At 36.7% G+C, this 15823-nt stretch overlaps 1 protein-coding gene across 2 annotated transcripts in view; it reads left to right on the top strand.

The window, feature by feature from the left end:
• The window catches only part of LOC126412741 (neuroendocrine convertase 1-like), a 492712-nt gene extending 477542 nt beyond the window's left edge, over window positions 1–15170 (top strand). For both annotated transcript variants that reach the window (XM_050082477.1, XM_050082478.1), the window contains exons 14-15: window positions 7319–7443; window positions 14991–15170. In XM_050082477.1, coding sequence (XP_049938434.1) covers window positions 7319–7443; window positions 14991–15045 — 180 coding nt within the window. In that variant the 3' untranslated portion in view covers window positions 15046–15170. The remainder of the gene's footprint in view (window positions 1–7318; window positions 7444–14990) is intronic.
• The last annotated feature ends 653 nt before the right edge of the window (window positions 15171–15823 follow it).

Below are 15823 nucleotides of genomic sequence, written 5' to 3'. Positions count from 1 at the left end.
AAGAATGTATCAGATGACAGGACAGCACCTGCATATAAAGGAATTGTCAACGTTGTTGTGGTGGCAAGTGTGTGTGTGTGTGTGTGTGTGTGTGTGTGTGTGTGTGTGTATCTGTGTGTCTGTGTGGCGGGGGGGGGGGGGGGAGGGGTGGAGGTTAAAACTGTAGATTGGACATTATCTAGCGTCGGCGCCCTCTAATAAATATTTTTGTTAAGCTCAACCACTTTGGGAGTGAAGTCAGTATGCAGTTTTTTGCACACGGAATGCCTCCGATTTCGCAACTCAGCCCAAAAATCATTGGTCCTAGAAACACAAAATTTAAAGAAAATATTCGTTATGTAGAGTAGGCACACACCAAGAAAGTATTCGGTCAAATCTCAATAATTCAGTGGGTCAATGTTGTATGAAACTTTTTTAAAACTGCCTTTCAAACGTCTCGACTCAGAGAGCTAATCGTCACTTTGGTTTACATTGTACTCGTTAGATAAACGTTATTTACTTCTTAGCGAACGTAAACCACACGTAGAAACAGGACAGGAAAATCTGATACTGATTAAGAGACAGGTGGATTGAAACTTGAAATACTTAACTGATGGGGTGTTCAGTAGATGGCCAGTTTTCTTTTTTTACCACCTGTGCTTCTTGTGTATTTCCCGTCCATGAATTATGCACAAGCCGACTTCACCCCAGTGCCCATTCCCATAAAAAACGGCGATACGCTAAGGTCCTTGAATTGCGAAGCAAGGGCAGCTAGTAATCAATATTTGCGTTATTGGTCCAATCTGTATGACAGACACTTCTGTTCTGAAACGCTTAACGCGGACCGCGGTGTCATCACGTTGAATAATCGCCCTTTATTTTTTAAGGAATGAGAGTGGTCACACAGCCGGAGTGAACGCCGACCGTTACGCTAACGATTTGGCAAATTTTTTCCTGTCAGGATCTGAAATGTATTACCCTGATTAAAATCTCCTGCGACCACGTCTTTTCCAGGATGTATGTGCGAATGTCCGCTCTGATTTAAAACCGAGGACACTACGTACGTCGGATTCAAATGGTGAAAGTGAAGTAGAGTACTTATTTCCCTGAGTAATATGTGTCTGATCATAAATTTTTAACTGGAATAACCTATAAACCACTCGCAGTTGGTGCTTAATCGTCCTTCCAATCAACCTTGTATCGTTAGTGTCATAGTATCGGCATGTAATTGTTACTGAAGACAGAAATACAGAAGTGCACTTAAATTCGCTCCGTAGAGAGTTTAATGAGACAGTTCCACATTTAGAAAATGAGTATTACATCTCTCCTGTCAACCCATTAAAAGCCATACGGCTACACCATTTAACATACGATATCAAGAAAGAGGACCGATAAAGTAATCCGCACCACTCAGTTTTCTGCTTCAGGATTTTCTGTTTATGGTGTAATATTTTTAATGTGCTCAAAGCAGACCATCAGCGGAAAATTTCTTCTTACAGTCTAGAGATAGTTAAAACAAGTTGATGGTGAGTCTTTTCAAAAGGAGTGTTCAGATACTCAATGGCAGGACATAAGTAGTGAGCCAAAATTAGACCGTGGAATCCCCAGACTTACTGCATTGTATCCCAGACATGCCCTTAAACGTTGCATCAGAGTAGAGGGAGCTCTTGCTCCATGTCTGATTGCATAATTGCGATAGATAACGGATATATGTGATTCTGCACATACAACATTCAAGTGAAATCCAACCCCGGAACTATATGAGGTACATAGGAAGATGCGAAACAAATCGAACCAAAACTTACGTTACGCCAAAATGAGGCATGCTCGCTTCACTGTCAAACCTTTTAGCACTATGCAAAAAACTGCGCAACATCTGATATGCTGATCTGCTATTGTTATCCAAGCCGCTGCAGACGAATTAAGTGAATCTTCCTCAACAGCAGTAAGTTCTCAGATTTCAATAAATTATCAGCTACAAGATAGATCCTCCTCGACAGACGCGTTTTTCTTAAAGCATATTTGTACAGACATAATACGGGATGCAATCATTAGAAGCTCTGAGGAAGTAGGTAATAATAGAATGGGCACAGGTACGATTCAAAAGATTAAGATATTACCATCCGAGCTCTCTCTTTCGTTAGTATTAGACATCCTACTGAGAAGAGGAAAAACTTAATTCAACCAGCATCCAAAATCACCATGCATCTCTAGATCGATCAGCACATTACCTGCAGTATCTAAAGCCGTACAGTACATTATTCACGAACATCTGGTAGATCAACTAAAAACTTAAAACACCCACAATTAACATCAATCATATTTCAGGAAAGAACCATAGCATAGCACCTATCTTAAAGAGACTAACTACATCAAACACGCTCTGAACAGTCGTTAAGTGACCATATTAACAGTGATGTCAGCAAGGCTTTTGATCCCGTTTATTTCGATATACTACTTATTTAAATGAAGCAGCTGAACTTCTCAAACAGTACAATACTGCGATTCGACAGCTACCTCCAAACCAGACACCGAGTCCTCTGTGGGTCAGGAACCATCGTGAAAAAAAAAAAAAAAAAAAAAAAAAAACAAGTGCTCTCTGGATTCCTCAGGGTTTCGTCCTTGGTCCTTTGTTTTCCTTGTTCTATTATCAACGGTATTTCTCCTACACCTCACGCTTGAGACTATCATGTACATCCTGACGGTATCTAGTTCTATATATGTGAAAGCCCTAAGAACATTGTTGGTTCCAAATCATCTATGAATAACTATCTTTCTTCAGCAGCGTGTTGAATCCAGGATTTTAAACTAAACCATAAGAAGTCGCAGGTCATTCTCTCATCTCACCGAAGGAAAATCTGCGGACATTTTCTTAGCTGTACCCAGATACTACTTCATCAAAAAGATCATGGACATAATTTTGGAAGAGCATCGTAATTGGGGTGAGCAGACATACAAACAGTTGTAGCTTTCAGGGTATTTCTAACCTGCCTACATACAGTCCAAAAATTTAGAAACTTCAAATTCAATAACAATAAGTCTTGTCTTTAGTCCCACCGAAGTATTACTACTGTGATGTACTTGAAAACGGCGGACAAATGGTGAAAACTGTAGACAACTCGAACTAGCGATGAACCCATGCTTAAAATACGTCTGAAACATTTGGTTGTTTGATCACATCAATACTTTCCTTACTCAGAGATGCACAGTGTGATCGGATACATGGCAAGATTTTCACATGCACTCCTTACTTCATCGGTTGATATGTGGTGTTCACAATACCTCCCCTCACATATGTCACCATTCCGCAACTGTAATACCCAACTGGATATGTTCAGAATCTTGACTGTATCTTTCCAGGACACTAAATTTTTCTCCATCTATTTCTCCATTTCACCCAAACGCGTATATAACAAATTATTCTGCAACTTGCATCTTATCCAAACCCACTTGGCATTCTAGAGGAGGTAGAGGCTTTATCTCTTCTCATCGGCATAGCTCCGCTCTCTATGCTTTAGTCGTCCCACTTTATTTCCATTATCTTCCTTCCATCTCATCTGCTAATCTTGCAAAATTAGTAAATGTAAAAGTACAGTATTCAAATTACGAAACATGGTGTGCGTAATATAATGTCTCTTTAATGTTTATTTCACTCAGTATTTGATTATAAGCAATATTTATAGTTACATGTCCATGAGCTACGATGAATGAATTCTTGGGTGAGCCTACCGTTGAGCAAACAGCATAAAGCTAACCATGAGAGAAACATGGAGGTGCCAAATCCACCCACTTGGATACTCTCTACGAAATTTATTTAGTTAGTAGCACAGAATCAATAAATTTATAGGTCTTGCATGCAGAAGGTGGCAGTTTTCACACATCTCATGGTTTATGACGTCATTTCTCCTGAACTACGATAGGTGATTGTTATCACAACAGCGATTGTTGCCTAACACTAAGAGATATGTGTACCAAGTTTGGCTGAAATCGATCCAGCAGTTTAGGAGGAGAGGGGGAACATACACACCATACACACACACACACCACACACACACACACACACACACACACACACACACACACATATATATATATATATATATATATATATATATATATATATATATATATATATATATATATATGAAAGATGGTAGTACAGACCAAAACAAGACAAAAATATCGATTAAACATGGTCTCAAAACATCTTTCTACTGCAACCTCTTTGCTATTTCGAAGGCTCTATAGAACGCATTAAAAAAATGAGGACACATTCTTCTGTTGCTATACATGAATACAGCATGCAGTAAATGCGTGGTATTGTTGCTCCTGGAAACTACGGGTAGATGTACTGCATACATGAATTCTAATGAAACGTATGTGCATTGATAACTTTGTGAAATTCTTTTACATTGTAATTTTATCATTGTAGACGCCAGCATAATAGGATCTTATTATTCTACAGGGGAAATGGCAGACATGATTTTATGGCAAGTAGAAGCGAAGTCGAGCCATTTCCCGTGTAGAATAATGGACTTCCATTACGCTGCTAACGTTATCAAATATTGACTGCATGCTATATCCACGGACAATAATAGAGGAATGTTTTCCGATTTGTTTGCTGAATTCCATCCTTGCATTAGAAGAAATGTGTTCCACAATAACAAAGATGAACAAGTGCTCATAGCTCTTGAGTTGTGCAGTTTAGAGCACATATGAACTCGAAATTTTTGTCTTGATTTGGTCCATACTACCACATCTCAAAACACAGAATACTTCTTTTAAGAGACTGTATATTTCTCACGTAACATACAAATTATAATGTCTGGTTTTTATAAGAGTGTAGCTAAACGCACTAACCTTGGCAGCTGAAATAAATGCAAATAACTAAATAAATAAAAGATGTGTAGTAGACATTATTTCCTCATCACCTCATAGCAAAGAAATGCTGTCAGCTGTAGCCAACCTTGGCAGTAGACTTTGCAGCTTCAGAAATCGTTGTTTGGATCGTTTATTTATCTTTCATCGATGACAAGTGAAAATGGGTCGGCTTCAGAGATGTATCTTACTCAGTTCAATACCTCATCAATAGCAGCAGATACGATTCTAAAATTTGTGGAAGGGTGTGCTGCTTTAATACGCAAACTAAGCGGACTGCTGAAATTGGGGTGGCATATGATAACTCTTGGGATGAAATTATTAGCTTGGCAGTTTTAATGACCCAGTTACCATATACAGTCTCTGCAGACCCAAACGTAAACATAGGGGTGACATACCTAAACTTCTCGATTAGAGTATCAACCAAGATTGACTAGACTTACTACTCCATGATAACCTAACACGAAGCGTTCCTCGATTTTAAGGAAAAAGGCCAACCGAGCAAACACAAAGGAGAGTAAGAACAGTAGCAGATAAGGAAAAGTTTTGAGAAATGAGTACTGCAACACTCGCGTAACTATATGTAACAGCGCATCACTAGTTTGTTTACAGAATGTGTTAAGAATATTGATACTGACTATAATGATAAAGTATACAGCCACAAACTCCGCACCGTCTTACAAACTTCCTATTTTTGTGTACTGAGCTGCACCAGAACAGTGTAACTATATTTTAGTTGATTGGTTATATGTTGAACACATAATTTGAACGGTACTTTTATCGAAATGATGTGAATAGAGTTTACAGTACTGGCTTATATGAGTAGTTTTAACACCAGGGGAAATGATTTTACGTTAGATTTAAAGCATGCTATGTGAACAGTCAGTCATTTGATGTTACTGAGATAAACAATAAAAAATATTTGTTTCTGCATATTGAATTCCCTTCTGAGTCACCGACAATTTTAATAACGAATAATAAAAGTAATTTTACGCCTCTAGTATATACATGGACATTACTATTCTTCTCAAGGTGTAACGTATTTCTTATAACGAATTTCGTTAGCGAATATAATGGTATGTACTGTGATGGTGTATTTAAAATGGCCAATCGGCAAGAAAATCGGCAGAATATTTCAGGAGGGTGATTAGTTTGTTTGCAAGAATAGCAATTATACGAAGATCAAAAGTAGCTCAACTTAATTCTTTGAGCAGCTGAGTGAGATGTTACTCCCAGTTGAAGTTTTCACGATATGTGCACCCAAAAATTTCGAGCGTTCTAGCCTGTATAGCAACTCCTGCTCATGTGCTACATCAGGTGTTGGTGTGACTGTTGTATAGAACTGAACACTGGTTGTCTTTCAAAATTTAAGGAGTGTCTATTTTAGGAGAGCATGTTAATAATTCTTTGAAAAACATCATAATAATTTTCTCTGTACTTTCCTCTCAAATGGGATTTATTATAACGTCTGTATGGCCTTCAGAAGTTACCTGTTATGCTTTATGAGAGCAGACACTGAAATTTTCTCAACTGTCATTGTTGAACACTGAATTACCAGCACAACATCTTGCCTTCTGTTTGTTAAGAGTGATTCAAACCAGTAGTGAGTAAAGCCATCAGTTACATAAAACGCAAATTTCTCTAACAGAGTAACGTGATATATGCAGCCAGACGGCTTGGAAACATTACAAAAAATACCAGTTGGTGACATTATATTTATAATGTTTGGTGAGTGGGTATATAAATATCATTCTCAGTTGTGGCACAAAAACTGTAATGTTCTAAGCAAGTTGTTTCTACTTTAATGTGAGACTACTCTTGCGTACATAACTTTATCGAACATTTTAAAACGGCGTTAGTAACGGAATTGGACGTTAATTATTTAAGCTTTCTTATCACCTTTCTTGTAATTAGATTTAACGACTGCCAATTTTAATCGCTATGTGAAATTTCCATATGCCAACATTTCAGTACGTGCGTCAGGAAGGACATCAGTTATTAAGTTAGAACAACGCTTCAAAATTATATTTGACATTCATTCAACACCATGTGCGCATCCATTTTATGGAGTTTTTATAAGTCTTTTAACTTCAGTAAGTTTTCTGTTACTGTACAAATATAATTCCATACCAGTTTGCGAGTATGAGTCTGGAAGTGCAGAGGAAAGTGTGACTTTTACCTATTTTATCAATTGTGAGCGTCGTGATGCAACGATAAGTTTCATACACAAACACATTGCGCACTGGATGTATTTTGCTCGGTACAGCAGAGCCACAGAGGTACCTCATGTAACTTCGCGCCACCTTGTTCCAAAACGTCTGCCCACTATTTGCTTAAACTTGAAACGTGACTAACTTTTAGTCTGGAGGTTTTTTAAATTTTTACTTTTTATTTTTTTTTTAAATCAGCAGCCAACGCTACTCAAAATTTTCTTTTCGCTAACCCTGCACTTTTCTTGCAGATGGCGTTCATCGAGCCTGTGGAAAAGCGACTGCCGCTAGACGTTTTGCAAGAGACAGACGCTGCGTTGGACTGGGCCGATATCGTCGGCGTACCACTGGCTCTAAGGAGCCAGCCTGATTTCAGGTACAGGTCGCAGTGCCCCATTTTGTCCAGATGATGTTAGTAATAACCTATAGAACATATCAGTTAATACGGCAGTATGGTGTTAATAATATCTTGTAAATAGTACTGGTGGTAGCATTAAGAGTGAAATGGGAATTCCGCTGTTAACTGCAGAGGAGAGAGCGGATAGGTGGAAGAAGTACCCTCTACAAGGGGAGAAGTTTTCCGATGACGCGATGGAAGAAGAAACAGAGGTCGACATGGAAGACATAGGTGATCCAGTACTAGAATCAGAATTTAAAAGAGCTTTGAAGGACTTGAAGATCAAATTGGGCAGAAGAAATGGATAACATTCCAACGGCATTTCTAAATTCACTGGGGGACGTGTCAACAGAACGACAATTCACTTTGGTTTGTAGAGTGTATGACACGGCCGATGTACCGTCAGACTTTCGGATAAAAACAGTCCTCAGAATTCCAAAGATAGCAACAGCCGACAAGTGCGAGAATTACCACACAATCAGCTTAACAGGTTACGCATCCAAACTGCTGACAACAATAACATACATGAGAATGGAAAAGAAAACAGAGGATATGTTAGACGATGATCAGTTTAGTTTTAGGAAAGGTGAAGGCACTAGAAAGGAAGTTCTGACGTCGTGGTTTATAATGAAAGCAAGACTGAAGAAAATAGGATAGGCGACCTGGAAAAAGCGTTCGACAGTATCAGGTAGTACAAGTTATTCGAAATTCTTAGGAAAATAGAATTAACCTATAGAGAAAGCTGGGTAACGTAAAATATGTACAAGAAGCAAGAGGGAAAAAGAGGACTGGAAGTCGAAGAATAAAGTGCTCGGATTTAAGAGGGTGACAGGGAAGTAGTCTTTCGACCATACTGTTCAATCTTTAAGTCGAGGAAGCAATGACAGGTACAAAAGAAAGATTCGAGAGTGGGATTAAAATTCAAGGCGAAAAGATGTCAATGATGAGATTCACTGATGGTATTGCTATTTTCAGTGAAAGTGAAGAAGGATTACAGTATCGTTGAATGGAATGAACAATCCAATGAGTACACAATATGGATTGAAGGTAGACGGAAGAAAGACGAAAATAATGAGAATTAGCAGAAATGAAAATAGCGAGAATCTTAGCATCCGAACTGGGAAGCAAAATACCCATGATGAGGTGAGCAACGTGGACATAAAAAGCAGATCAGCACTGGCAAAGAGGACCCAAAATGAAACACAGGACTTCATTTGAGGAAGAAATTTCTTAGAATGTGAGTTTGGAGCACAGCATTTTATGGTAGTGAGTAATGACCTGTGAGGAAACTTGAACGGAAGAGAATAGAAGCATTTGACATGCTGTGCTACAGAAGAATGTTGCAAATTAGGTGGACTGATAAGGTAAGGAATGATGAGGATCTCCGCAGAATCGTCGAGCAAAGAAATATGTGGAAGACACTGCAAGAAGATGGTACTGGAAGACAGGATATCAGGACATCTGGCTCTAGCTTCTATGGTACTAAAGAGAACTGTAGAGGGTAAAAATTGTAGAAGAAGACAGAGACTGGAACACACTCAAGAGCTGTTTGGCTACGTAGGTTGCAATTGCTACTCTGAGATGAAAAGGTTGGCACAGAAGAGTCATTCGTGGTGCGCCACATCACCCAATCATAAGATTAGTGACTAAAAAAATCGTTGAAACAGGAGCAGCAACTATAAATACAAATGAAGAGTTTGTAGAACTGCGTAATGAATGTTCAACAAATGTTTTAGTGGAGCGAAAACAAGACTCCCTAGAAATTACACAAGTTTTCCGAATTTTCATACCCTAACAAGGAGTGGGAAAAGTCAAATACGGTATCAAATTAACCAGCATTAGGTCCTATTTTACAAAAACAGATTTAATTGGTTGAAAGCAATCAGGGAACTTAAGAGCTATTTTAGTAGCCATTTGAGGGAAAATTGTTTTCCAAATTTTCGTAACCAAACGAAGAGTGGGAAAAGGGACAAAGGGGGTATCCTATCCACCAGCAAGAGGTGTAACTTTACAGATGAAGATTTAATTGCTTGAAAACTGTCAGCATAATTAAGAAGAACTTAGTTAAAGATTTGAGGGAAAACTGAAATCTGCTGCTAGCTATTGATAAGAAATGTCAAAACGTCCGTCTCTTCAGGGCTGAGAGAAGTGACATATATCCTCAGTCAAGATTTAATTATACTATATTTCATTCTTTCTTAATAGTATTTGAAAATAAAGAGGAATTTCGACAAAGTGACCAATTTCTGAAAAGTGACCAAATGTATTGTGAAGAGAATTGTCTGAAAATGAGAATTAAAATAGATTAAGAGAAACGTTTGACGCGCCTCATTCGCTGTACGTGATTTCGAGCGACTATCAAAGGCGAGTCAAATGTTTCTCTACTCTATATTATTTCTCACTTTTAGACAGATCACTTCACTAAACATTTAAGCTCTTTTTAAAATGCCTTTTTATTTTTAGAGCTGTGATTTAACGATACTATGCGAGGATGATAAATGAGTGCCAGTATTTCTAGATTGGAATCATTATTAACGCATGTTTGTGTTATCATCGCATGCAACCATCGATTATGTGATACTAAAAAGGTAATGGCACAGATTCATTGGTTACTTTTGACTGCATTTGGCAAACACTAAAGCAAATGGTGTTACGTCGTTTTGGCTGAGGTAATCATTTAGTGATACAGGTTTTGCATTTGGATAGGAACACATGTGGCGAGAAAGATTTAAAAATGAAGTTGGTGTATGGTGGTCCACCGCTATCAGTGACAGCAGATATTTATTGCGTCAATCAATTTGAAGGTGCCCAAACACCTGCTTATGATGGCAATCGTCCAGGACGCACGGATGATGTAGTAACCTAGAAAATCAATACAGAAGTCTCCGACTTCGCTCTTATCGTCAAACGAATCTGCAGGAAGTTGTACTGTCGATGGAGATGTAGACAGGTACTTTAATTTATGTTTTTCACGATAAAATGGCATTTTGTAAATGTCCGTGTACACAAGACTGGGAATTGTAATTGGGGATGTGTTAGATGACGACCAATTTGACTTTAGGAAAGGTAAAGGCACCAGAGAGGCAGTTCTGACGTTGCGCGTAATAATGGAAGCAAGACTAAAGAAAAACCAAGATACTTTCATAGGATCTGTCGGCCTTGAAAATGCGTTCGGTGATGTGAAATGGTGCAAGACGAGAGAAATTCTGAGGAAGATAGGGATAAACTCTACGGAAACTCAGGTAATATACTACAATATGTACAAGAGTGAAGAATAAGATTGGAAAACCAAGAACTACGTGCTCCGATTAAAAAACTGTAAGACAGGGATTCAGTCCTTCAGCCGCACTCCTCATTCTCTACAAAAGGGAGTCAATGTCCGAAATAAAACAAAGGTAAAAGAGTGGGATTAAAATGCAGTATGAAAAGATGTCAATCAAACGATTTACTGATGACGTTGCTATCTTCGGTGAAGGTGAAGAAGACTTACAGAATATGTTGAATGGGATGAACAGTCTAATTAGTACAGAATATGGACTGGAAGTAAGCGACGATTTGTTTGGAATGCGAAAAATGCTATATGCGTAGACCGCTAGAGAATGGAAAAACGATCGCCTCAAAACTAATTCACTTCAGCAAGAAAGGAAAGTGCTGTTTGACTATGTCGTGCATCAGATTGGCTCTACCTAGCTCCATGCGATTTCTTCTTTCTCGGAAAAATGACGAAATGACTCTCAGCTTGTATTAGGTCATAAATTAGACAAAAATGTATTTTATAAATTCTGATGCTTCTTATTTTTTGGAACGACTGAAAAATTTAGACTTTGAGAAAAGTATAAATCATTGAAAGAGGGCTTCGCTGGAACGATGTGACAATTATTTTTGAAAAAACAAACCGTCCTTATTCTTACTGAAGCTTCCTTGTAAGAATAAAGTGAACAACATAGTCGTAACTGTTTGTGTTTTTTGCTACCCATGGAAGACAGTATATGCCCGAATAAGCGAAATAATGACAACTTCAAGATTGTATTATGAACTGGTTGAAAGCGCGTAATCGCACAAGACAGGATGACTATGATTAGTAGGCTTAGACAATTTTTTGTTTGTGTTAGCTTCAGGATGTAGGCATGATAAAGTAACCATTACATTAATAAAACACGGGTGTTTAATGTATAACAACGTGATTGCAATTATCAGCCATTCAGCATTCAATGTTGAACTAAATACTGCTTCAGCCTTCATCAGTCATTACGGTCTGGAGTTATAAGCATACTGATTCTGCTCCTTTTCTAGCGTTTTACACCCACGATCCATAAGGGTGATGTCTTCTCCTTATCTTACGCAGTTTTATTACAGAATTTCGATGGTCTACCTACCATCCATTTATCTGCCCCTACCATCTGCCCACCTCAGTTATAATTCCTAGTCGTTATTTAGTCTCACATTCTAATCTTTCCCCGTTGGCCTTCCTGTTACTGTTTTCCTATTACTTATCTATCTCTCGCTGAGGATCCATCCAAATATGAGTAGTTTTCGTATTAAATGTTCATGTTTCATAGCTGTAAGTGATGACCACTAATAGAAATTTAACTTTCCCTCTTCGACAAACTGGACAATCAGGTTCGAAAAATTGGTTTATATTAGCTAAAGCCTACAGTCAATGTTTACGTTTTTGCTATTTCTTTTTCTGCCCATTCAGTCGTTGTCTTCCTTTGATACAGTAACTCATCAACTTATCTATGAATTCATAGTCGTTTTGTGCAAATTTCTGTACTTCCTCATTATGACCAATGTGCACTGTGGAATATAATTTTTTTTTTCAATGTAATATTCATGTTCACAAGAGGAAAAAAGTAGAATTACGTTCGCAAAGTGAAAGCTGCTTAGATATCAATAATTAACGTTGTTTTTACATTTTAAGGTTCCTAAAATTTCCTCTAGAACTATTGACATTCCATTTGGTGGTGAGAATACTCCTCATGAGGCTTATCTAAGAACTATGCATTATCTGCTGTCCTGATGATACCTAATGAACATCCTAGCATCAATGTACGCAGTCTTCAGAATATTAAAATAAGTTGAATCACTGCCATGTCTATCAATGCTTTCAAGTATAGATTTTGTTGAAATTATGTCAAAAGCTGAATCAGAATTGAAAAATTCCAGACAAAGGGAAAATTGATACTTATTGCTTTATCGTGTAATTTTTTTACAGATTGTAAATGCCCATTCTGCTACATCCATTTCATGTTATTCGGCTTCAATGGAAACCTTTTGTCTGTGAAGTTGATGTTAATATTATTGACTATGACAGCATACTGATAGGTATATAGTTATTTGATTTTCCTTCCAACTCTTGAAGTAGCACAGTTTTAGTATTCTTCAAGTTTTGCTTCCAGAGACTATCTGTTTACAATTTTCAGTTTAATTTTGAGTTATTTCTCTGTAGGTATTAATTATTTCTGTTGGGAAATCGACATATTCAGATATCTATAGTCGCTCCTTAGATGGCAGTGCTTCCAGAATGTTATTACTTCTGGTACGAATTATCAATGTTTCAGATGTGTTTCAGGAACTTCACCTATATTGAAAGGAATCTTTGAATTCTTTTAGTGTCTTGCCTGAACTGTTAGTTTCTTTGTTACTGATAGCAGAAGCACATTTCCTTATCACATATTATGAATCAATCACTGCCAAAGGAAGAGTGTCGGCCACAAAGTGATGAAATTCAGTCTGTAATCAATGCAGTTTTTAGTATACTTGTTGGTATACTAAGATGCTCATACTGATAAAATGAGATATGGGTACAATGATACAATTAAAAATTAATTTTTCTTTCTTCAGATGGCGACCTCTTGTTTTTGTGGAAGGAATATGTATTCAATAAAGGGAAGATGTTGACTATAATACATGTGTGAAAATTAAAAATAATGATAATATTATTATTATAAGTTTTATTCATCTTTTCATCATCGTGAATTGCGACTTAAATAGGTAAATTCCAAACAGACAAAAGTTCGCAGAAAATAGATCATATTTTATGTAAACAAGTTTGTTTCTTACTTATGTACATAGCAGTGAAATCTGTTGTTTTAACTCTTGCACATACATTCTCACTTTTGTTACCACTCCACTCACATCACTTCATGTACTCATCTTTTACAGTCATTATTGCTCATCACACAGTCTCACCTCAAAATATTTTGGGGTACCCAAAACACTGAAACAATCAAAAACAAAGAAGCTGCAGCAGAAATAATGTTTATTTGAATGAAAACTCAGAAGTGTCAACAATATTCTTGTATAAAGAGCCAGTCACAGACCATTGTGAAGAGTTTATATATTCATAAATACTTTTGGCAATCTTAGGTATTAATAACTTTTCATATCTTTCTTAAATAAACTTGGAGTTTTTTGTTTTCTTTTTAATTTGTGCTTTGTATCACAGATTACATTAGGTTAAACAGCATGCTTTTTTAATATATAGGTCTGATATGTACCTCTATATTAATATCATTTCTGCTTCTAGTACACGGACTACAACTATAGATAACATCACAACTGCCGTTATATGCAATGATGCAATTAAAAATTAATTTTTCTTTCTTATAATTGAGACAAATTGTCACAAATGTAAATTTATGTACAAAATACATTGTTTGAGAAAGAAATAGAATTCATGTAACACACTAATATACTATGTTGAATATTTCTTTCATAACGTGAGTCTTTTGTGGTGAGGTACTATATTTTAATGGCATTATTGTAAATAACTATCTGTTGACTAATATTGTTAGAACTACAACACTATAAATGAAAATAACCTTCATTACGTCACTTAAAAAGTCGATTATGGTTCTACCAATTCTGCAGGTAGCAGAGAATCTGGAAATTAATAAAGCTGACTAAAAAACTAAGAATATATCTTGTAGATAACATTTTCGATTCCATTGATGGATGTATATTTCAAAGTTTGTAGTATGTAGTATGAGAAAATGAGAATTGCTTTCTGTTACTAAGCTAAATTAATTTCCAATATTCTGTAGTCTATGAGTATTATGAACTGTTGTTTAATAATGTATACTCTACCTTCTCATTCATTTCACATATTTCTGACATGTGGTGATTTACTTTCAACATAAAATTTGTGGAGTTTTAACAATTAAATTACTAACAGTTTTCTGCTCATATCATTGTGCCAAACTGTCATTGAGCGATGTATGAATATTTTGACATTGACACATAGCGAAGTATAGTTTCCTTGCACTTCAGTAATAAATGAGACCACCTGTAAAACAAGTAGTTCCAGTGAGGAAAAAGGACATTAACATATTAGTGAAATTTATATCATTTTATTATGCCCTCTTATTTTACGATAAGAATAAGAACATGTGATTCTAGTATTTAAACTTGGCGACATGGTGTTATAAAAAAATTAAGAACACAAGATGTTATTGTATAATCTGCTTTTAATTCAATTTAACGAACGTCAGGTAAAACTAGTTTCTTGTGTCCTCTCTGTGCAGGGAAATGCTGTTGAGGCTGTGGCTCAGTCGCATCAAGGACCAGGAGACAGCGTAACGTATTGAAGACTGCCCCACACTGGAAGAGTAGACTGTACAGTACAATAAGACAAATTCTTTACCAGTTGGTTGTATTATTGAAAACATGAAATAAACACTAGGTAATAAAGTGCTATTTTAATACTCTGACTTGTTACTTGGTAATAACTGATAATATGAGTAAATATTTTCAGCTAACTTAGGTGTTATATAACAGAAACATCCAACAGCTGAGAAGAGCAATTTAGGAAATGTCTTTCGACATTTTATTGGCAGGTAACATTGGCTCTTACGTTAGTTATAAACATGTTACATGAAAAACATGATAACAACATAATTATGGTGAAGATCATAGATCGCAGAGATCTGTATAAAATCGTTAAAGCTTATCCTCGTTTGAAACCTCATTCTCTTGGAAACGTGTACTGTCCACAAACAGTTCAGCTGAACTGAGTAGAAGATATGTACAATTAAATTATGGAAGTCACTGGACAGTGATTTGTTACATATCTATGACCAAGATTGAATCTGCATGTAATGGTATTTTTGTGGTTTCGTATGTAATTAGCTTTCATATGTGCTGCGAAGTTTATGTAATTAATTGATGAGTATAAACCCATGTGGAATATTTTAGGTGAGACATGTCCCCTCCATTATATGCCAGTAAGTCTACAAGATAAATGACGAAGGTAAAGAAGTTAGAAAAATCAGGTTGCTCATCCAGAGTGATAGGAAGCAAATTGCAGAGTGACTGAGTAGTCAACACCAAATATTCAGAACGAGGATGTGGAACGCAA

Source organism: Schistocerca serialis, chromosome 7 (assembly GCF_023864345.2).
Source record: "Schistocerca serialis cubense isolate TAMUIC-IGC-003099 chromosome 7, iqSchSeri2.2, whole genome shotgun sequence".
Classification (NCBI taxonomy): Eukaryota; Metazoa; Arthropoda; class Insecta; order Orthoptera; family Acrididae; genus Schistocerca; species Schistocerca serialis.
This window is presented reverse-complemented; position numbering and strand designations above follow the sequence as displayed.